Source organism: Labeo rohita, chromosome 25, assembly GCF_022985175.1.
Source record: "Labeo rohita strain BAU-BD-2019 chromosome 25, IGBB_LRoh.1.0, whole genome shotgun sequence".
Lineage (NCBI taxonomy): Eukaryota > Metazoa > Chordata > Actinopteri > Cypriniformes > Cyprinidae > Labeo > Labeo rohita.
This window is the reverse complement of record NC_066893.1, coordinates 6,059,232-6,067,800: the sequence shown is the minus strand read 5'-3', so window position 1 is coordinate 6,067,800 and position 8,569 is coordinate 6,059,232. Positions and strand designations below refer to the sequence as shown.

Sequence of the window (8,569 nt, the reverse complement as noted above, 5' to 3'; positions counted from 1 at the left end):
ACCCCTTCCCGTCTTAACCCTTCCCACTATGGAATCTCCACCAATGGGAGATTTCCGCAGATCAAGTGTCACTATAACAGAAAGACTTTTTCATGCCTGCATGTTTGCTGAACTTTACAGCCAGTCTCCGCCAGCAGGGAGCTCACTTCTTTCAGCTTTTCTGAGGTAAGAGTTAAAGAGGGCACGAGTGCAGTGGGTTGTTGAAACTGTGAGTTCAGACTAAGACGATTTGTGAAAATGAATGTGTGAACCTTAAAACTTTTTACACAAACTTGTGGAATTCATATTGCGTAATGCATTTAGTTGCATCACAAGAAAACTTGTGATGGTCATTAATTGTCTCCTTAAATTTTATATATAAAATAAAGCCAGATACCTTTAAAGTTACATCTACATTTAACTTATTTTAAGTTGTCTGAATGACAGAATCTATTCAATCTATATTATCTAAAATGTCTATGTCCAAATATAGAAAAAACTTGAGCTGGAACTTGGAAACTGGATCCTGAACAATGTTTGGGCCTCTTATGTGCAGCTGTCCTGTCAAAGTCAAATTCTTTTTGATCTGAGATGTTTATAGGGATGGCTCACATTAATTTCCTGATTATTATTTAGAAGTTAACAATTGAATTTAATATTTTAATTAATCAAACTCTTTAATTATTTCAGATTTTCTAGTAGTTTGTATTGGTTCTGATAAAATGTATCTGAGTTCTGCAATATACAAAGACATTTTGTCCAATTATGAAGATGTTTCAAAAGAAAAGTGCCAGTCTTTAGATCTTTTCAATCCTGAATCTACCAGGCGAAGCTGAAAACAAACTTCCACATAAATCTTAGTTTGAGCAAGGACGCTTCTCATTTATCATGTGGCAGCCAGTTCACAGGTCAGCTAATAATACAATTTCGTCTAAGCTTAGCTAAAATGACTTCACACATCTTGTGAAAAACTGAAAATTTCAGTAGAATTTCAATTGTTACCTTAAAATGTAAAACATATTCTGGTTTACCAACAACATAAGCATTTGCACCCCACATTCCTAGTCCTCACTGACAGTCTTGATTATTACATTTGGCAAAAGCCCCATTAGTTCAGCATTAAGGGGTCAACAGGGGAAATGGAAGAGATAGTTTCATGACAGTTTTATGAATTGCTATATGTATGTACTCATTCATTAGCCTCTTTGCAGTCTTGGGTTGAGGTTTTGATGTGCAAATCATTATATTTCATTCTCTTTTAGTCTCAAAGTCCACTATCACCATGTCTGACACAGAGGAAGTGTAAGTACCATAAGGTTTCTCATTTTGTAGTTAAACCGAACATTAAAAAAAATTGAACTGTTCACTAACAGGGCATAATCAGGCTTCTGTTTCTTATTTGTTTTTTACAGCGAGCATTTCGAGGGTGAGTAGAATTTTTAAATGTTTTCTTGTAAAATGTTATTTGTTTTTAAATTCTAAACAATGTAAATATTTGCGCTATATGAGTTCATAATTTCTCCCCATAGTCATTGTTCTTGTAAGAACATGATGGAAGTAGACAATCACAATGGGACATTGTGTACCCTAGTAAAAAAGTAATACATTTGAAATTTTATAACTACAGTTCAAGTCTAATAACATATATACTGACATATCGCTCGAGACTTTACTGATATAAAAACTGCAATTAAACTTTATTTGGAGTGTTACTTGTGCACAATGTACATTTTTTAATATTAAGCCTAAAATATGTTTTAATGTCACTATTGATGAGGATTGTATGTTCTTAAATAATATCGGTCTTTAAATACAAAATATTTAAAGTGTACCTAAAGTATACTTGCAATAGTTCCACTTCAGCACAATCAAATATACTTAAGTATATCTTCTTTAGTTGGATTTCAGCATTACTTCCGCACAATTAAACTGCATTAAGCACAATTTAGCAATCTTTAAAAATACTATTTCAACTTTAAAAATACTATTTAGTATACTAAAAGTACAATTGCAGGGTATTTTATTATTAAGTATGTAATATGTACAGTAAATGTATTTGTAGTATACTTAGCAATACATTTTAGCATATTTATTTTTCACTGGGGTCGACTTAAATTTAATAACCCTGCAATCCATAATACTGCTTGCACTGGTGATAAAATAATTTCTAAAATTATTATTGCATGAATGCAGCTTTCACCTGCAGAGCTGGATAGATTACTTACAAATTGTAATCTGTTACTGATTACAGATTACATGATGAAAACTGTAGTTAGTAGCGTAATATAGATTACTCATATTAGGTAATGTAATCTGACTACTTTTAAAAGTACTTTTTAGATTACTTTATCGAACTTGTTTTAAACTTACCATTAAAAAATTCTACTTTTTGATGTCCACATCATAAAATGCATTAAACGTTACATTAGTGAGTTGATTGAGACTGATTTGTGAGTTAATTCAATCATAAAAATGTAAAATAAAAGCAATTTAAACACACTGCAACTCAGTGTGACCATTAACCCAACATCAGAGAACTGAAAACATATAAATGAGTTGTTAAATTATTAAAATATTAACTTCCTCAATGATATTTCAAGTAACTACTTTATTTATAGGGGTGACAAAACATTTGGGAATCCCTACATTAAACACACATTAATAAACATAAACGACATGCCCAAAGTCTTCCAGGTTTAACCCTTTAACTGTCACCGTTCCCCAGGGATGCCCAAGTTTACTTCACCATAAAACAAATAAATCCTAACCTAATCATGACAAACTATACATCGTTGGAAAGGTCTAAGACAGATATTTTTCCATATTTCTGTGATAGAATATATGTTGGAAAAGTCATAGATTAATATACGTCAAGAGTGCAACTTAAAAAATCTACACCATAACATGAGTTCTGACCTTTGTCACAAAAGACTTTCTTTGTTGCCTTTTTCCCTATCACGCAATAGAAATCATAAGAAATTATATATCAGTTCAAAACTTAAAATCTGCCTGAAAGGCATTTTAAAATCAGACATTGCATTACCACGGAAAATGTACATCAAAATCATATTACAAAATGTCATTCATGAATTATAAAAATTGAAGTCTGGATTTTTATGTCTGTGTTCAAAACTGGGAGTGACAGCTGAAGGGTTAAACCATTTTTTTCCAGATTTCAAGAATCAATAAATTATGAATTATTTACTGACATTATGTGAATAACATGTAATCATGTAATCCATAAAAAAAGTAACTGTAATCTTATTACAAGAATTTAATGAAAATTTTATATACTCCAATTGCAACTACTTTTTGTAATCTGATTACGTAATTCAGATTACATGTAATCAGTTACAACCCAGCACTGTTTACCTGTTAGTAACAACTTCTGCTGTATATGCCTACATATATGTAAAACACCAACAAAATTTTTTACATTCTATTTGATTTTTTTTTTACACAATAAAAATGTATAAATAAATAAATATGGCAATAGATCCATGTGAAATAAATATAAAAAATACAATGAAATAAAAATAAGGGAGTTTTTTTTTAATGTTTTCGTTGCCAGATTCAGTCCTTTAGTATTACAGTTGCTAATAATATTCATTGTCTTTCTGCCTTCTGTTCTTGTTTAATGCTTGCTGTCATTAAAGATGAAGGTATGTTGATTACAGCTGTACTCCAATGTGTTTGAAGGGACAGCTGTATCCCTTGTTTCAGTTGTCTGCAGTCTCCACCTAGTGGACAACATCAATATGTCACCCTTAACTAGAAGGGAAAGCATTATTGACTATAATCCAAAAATATATACAAACTAATCATAGTCTGTATAAATATGAACAATAATCTATTCACAGATTAGGCTTTGTAATGAAATGGGTGAAAGAGTTTTGAATAACACCTACTGTGCAGCAACACGTTTTTTGAGTTTTTTTTAATTCTGTTATTAATCTATTAATTAATGGAATTTACTTTCTCTATAATATTGTTAACACAAAATACTAATTTTGTGAAAACATTGCCGTGTAGCATTAACCGCATTGCCCTGTGTAGATTTACCTATAACCCAATAACATACTTGTCTCCTATTTACTCCTAATACAGAAGAGAAGCCAAAGTTCAAGTAAGTATCCGTATTGCATATTACAGCGAATAAAATAGATTTTATTTTAAAATATATTAGGCTCATTTTAATTCTTTCACTATAGGCCATCAGCACCCAAGATCCCAGATGGTGATAAAGTGGACTTTGATGTAAGTGTTCACGTATGTTTGTAAGTCTTTAAAATACACACAGCTGTGTATTTGTCAGTAAGATGACAACATTGTTTTTTGCTTGTCTGAATTCAGGACATTCAGAAGAAACGTCAGAACAAGGATACTCTTGAGCTGCAGGGCCTCATCGATGCTCACTTTGAGCAAAGGAAGAAGGAGGAGCAGGAACTGATCGCCCTCAAGGAGAGAATGGTAAGAGAATGTCACCCGAGATATAAAAAGTTAGCCTAACCTGATCTTCTTCAGAATAAGAAGTGAATGAAAATGTGTTTTCTGTCTCCGAACAGGAGAAGCGTAGAGCTGAGAGGGCAGAGCAGCAGAGGATCCGAGCTGAGAAGGATAAGGAGCGCCAGGCTAGACGTGAGGTGTGTATTGTTGACCCTGCGTGTCTAGTAGTGCTAATTTAAAAAGAAAAGTGGAAAAAACAAAAAGTTAATTGGCAAAATGTTTTTACCATAATGAATACAAGATGACACAACATCATTAAACACTATCCGTGACTATTTTAACATGCAAAACTAAGATGAAGTTCTTTATTCTCAACAGAAAAGAGGAGAAAAAGCATTTTTAAAAAGCCTCCTCAAGTTTTCATGTTTGGGGTTACCAGATGTCAACAATTAGATCTTGCCTCTTAAAAGGACACATTTCTGCCCTGTGTTTTACTTTATCTTAGCAACCTGGCAACCATGAACACATGAAAATATATATATATTTTAATCTTAGCAACCTGGAAATTATGAGCACATGAAAAGTTATATTTTTATCTTATCATCGTGGCTTTTTTTTGTGTGTGTAAAAATAAAAAATAAAAAAAAAAGGTTAACTGACAATTTTCCCCCCGTAATGGTTATTAATCATTAAACAATAATAAAAAAAAAACAAGAAAACCCAAAATCTATATTCTCTTCAATGAAGAAAAAAAAAAAAAGAGTAGAAAAATATTTTTAAAAAACCTTCACAAGTTTTCATGTTTGGGGTTGCCAGATGTCAACAGTTAGAGCATGTCACTTAAAAAGACACATTTCTGCCTTATGTTTTTCTTTATCTTAGCAACCTGGCAACCATGAGCACATGGAAAAAGATTTTTATAAACTTTATCTTAGCAACATCATTAAACACTAAAATAAAAAAAATGTAACAAAATCTATATTCTCTTCAACTATATATATATATAATATTATTTTATTTATGTTTTTTTTTTTTTTTAACATCCTCAAGTTTTTATGTTTGGGGTTGCCAGATATCAACAGTTAGAGCATGTCTCTTAAAAAGACACATTTCTGCTTTGTGTTTTACTTTATCTTAGCAACCTGGCAACCATGAACACATGGAATTTTTTTTTTTTTTTTAATCTTAGCACCTGGCAACCATGAATACATGAAAAAGCTTTTTATCTTGACAACCTGGCAACCATGAGCACATGGAAAAAGATTTTTTATAAACTTTATCTTAGCAACATGGCTTTTTAAAAAAAGTGTAAAAAAAAATAGTTAACTGACAATTTTTTCCTCATAATGAATACAAGACAACATCATTAAACACAAAAATAAAAAATGTAACTATACATATATATGTATATATATACATATATATGTATATATATATATATATATATATATATATTTTTTTTTTTTTTTTTTTTTTTTTTAAAGCCACCACAAGTTTTCATGTTTGGGGTTGCCAGATGTCAACAGTTAGAGCATGTCTCTCTCTCTCTCTCTCTTTTTTTTTTTTTAATTTTAGCAACCTGGCAACCATGAGCACATGAAAAAAGTTATTAACCAAAAAAAGTAAATTTACCAGTTTTCAAGTATATGACTAAAATGTCCAAATTATTTGTCAACCAAAATTTGACAAAACAAAAAAAATAGGATAGTTTTAAACGAATCAAACGATTAATCGCATCCAAAATAAAAGTTTTTATTAACGTTATACATGTGTGTACTATGTATATATATTATGTATATATAAATACACACATGCATAGATATATTTAAGAAAAATATTATCCTTATATATGAAATATATGTATGTATAATATTAATTATATGAATAAAATATATACAAGTAAATATTTTCAAAATATATACTGTATGTGTGTGTATTTATGTATACATAATAAATATACACATTACACACACATATATTATGTAAACAAAAACTTTTATTTTGGATGCAATTAATCGTGATTAATCAGCTGACAAAACCACTAGAGTCTAGAAAGTGTCCATCTTCTATAAAAACACTGACTTACTTCTACAGGAGGAGAGAAGAAGGAAAGAGGAGGAAGATGCCAAGAAGAAAGCAGAAGAAGATGCCAAGAAGAAGTCAGCTCTGTCTGGTATGGGCTCCAACTACAGCAGCCATCTGCAGAGGGTCAGCTCTACTTCAAACACTTAAAATTAACTGAAGAGTATGAATTGAAACAACTGTGACTGAAACCTTATGTTCTGTTGTCCTTCAGGCCGACGCCAAGAAAGGTGGCAAGAAACAAACAGAGAGAGAGAAGAAGAAAAAGATCCTGGCTGAGAGACGTAAACCACTCAACGTCGACCATCTCAGTGAGGACAAACTGAGGTGAGTTATACTCCACAATGTTGAAGTGGCCATGTAAACTGTCAGGACAGTCTTGCTTACTCATGTCTCGTGGACTTTAGGGACAAAGCACAGGAGCTGTTTGATTGGATTAAAACCCTGGAGGCTGAGAAATTTGAGCATATGGAGAGGCTGAAGAGACAGAAGTATGAGGTGAGAGAACGAATAGTTAAATAGACAAGAGGACATACCAGAATTTGATTCTCTGAGGTTAATTTAAAAATCACTGATAAATCTCTGATCTTCTCCAGGTTACTACACTGCGCAAGAGAGTGGAGGAGCTCAGCAAATTGTAAGTTGCAGGTTTCATGAATGTTATGGCGCCCCCTGCTGTGCATGGCTTGTATGTGGCTGCTGTAGTGCACTGACAAAGTGAGGTGGTATGTTTTTTCTATATTAATAGTATTTGAGCAGTTGTCTGCCTGGCAGAGAAATAAACTAGTTTTGGTTCATTTGAGTTATTTTGGATTCATCTTTGATTAGAAAATCTTTTTAGAAAAAAAAAAAAAAGAAACACATATCACTATGATACTGTGACATAAGTAAAGCCTGATTTGAACAATCTGGTGTGTGCGTGCTGTGGTGAAAAATGTATATATATATATATATATATATATATATAAACACAGAAAGACAGACAGATAGATAGATAGATAAAGATAGATTTAATAACTTTTTAAACATTGCTAACCTGTTGTTTTTTTTCACTGTAACTCCGACATTGCAGCAGCAAGAAGGGCGCCGCCACTCGTCGCAGAAAGTAAATGCGTCGTCCTGCAGGCCAAGACCACTACAAATGATGATGGACAAGATACACCCCTCGATCTGTGCTGACCACACAGGTCTCCGTAGTTGTTGATCAACCCACTCTTTCTCGTCTTGGACTGTTATTTAGTTCCTTTTTATGTCATGTAAATAAAGTGTGACTTCAAGCCTCTGTCAGTACTTATTCCTATTGAAACGTCAATAAAATCGTTGTTTTTAGATACTGTCACGCAACTTTTTTAAGTTTACCCAGTGGATAATCATGTTTCAGATTCAAGATAAATCAAGCTGTATTAATACTGCATCTGAAAAGATGTTTTGATTTGGCGGGTTTCATCAGGATAAACGTTAAAATACGCTGTTCCGAAATGTTGTAACACTGTTTTGTATAACCACAAGATTTAAACAGCATAAGTGATGAAACTCGTGAGATAACATCATTCTTACCTTATCTTTGCAAATTTTACTCCCATTTTAAACTCCTGTCACTCCAGTAAACTGGAACTTTCGAGTGACAGCCGGAAGGACACCAAGTGACTTAAGTGAAATCTCAACCGTCATCTGTAACCTGTCGCGGGTATCCAGAAGTTCATCCGCCTTCTACAATAGTCCCAACAATTTCCATTTTCCAGCTCAAATAACAATATCTTTGTAAACAAGATTTAATATAAGCGTTTAACACAATATTGAGCTTCACATATATCATTAATCCGACTTATGAGTGTAGCCTAAAGACTAATTTAATTCGTTTTTACACCCTGAGGAACGGAAAAATATTTTGTGTTAACGGATCCTGTCAAAAAGCTTAACTTTTGTTTAATAAATGTGATATAAAGTTCCTAGCTCACATAAATGTCTTCGTCTGAATGCATACATTTATAAAATATCTTTACAAACTGCACATTAAGCATGCAATCGTGCGAGCGTGGGTTACAACATGCACATCAGCACA

The 8,569-nt window shown here is 32.4% G+C and overlaps 1 protein-coding gene across 2 annotated transcripts; it reads left to right on the top strand.

Moving 5' to 3' along the window:
* Nucleotides 1–13: 13 nt before the first annotated feature.
* Nucleotides 14–7,784, top strand: tnnt3a (troponin T type 3a (skeletal, fast)). 2 transcript variants are annotated; one of them, XM_051100178.1, is made up of 13 exons: nt 14–165; nt 1,104–1,105; nt 1,242–1,281; nt 1,392–1,405; nt 4,087–4,105; nt 4,191–4,236; nt 4,333–4,449; nt 4,545–4,622; nt 6,520–6,633; nt 6,722–6,834; nt 6,915–7,005; nt 7,104–7,144; nt 7,580–7,784. In XM_051100178.1, the coding sequence occupies exons 1-13, from the start codon at nt 29–31 to the stop codon at nt 7,614–7,616; spliced, it is 849 nt and encodes a 282-aa protein (XP_050956135.1). In that variant the 5' UTR covers nt 14–28; the 3' UTR covers nt 7,617–7,784. The 2 variants fall into 2 exon arrangements, with proteins under 2 accessions (XP_050956135.1, XP_050956134.1); XM_051100177.1 differs by lacking the exon at nt 1,104–1,105 and having other exon boundaries at nt 55–165.
* Nucleotides 7,785–8,569: the final 785 nt, after the last annotated feature.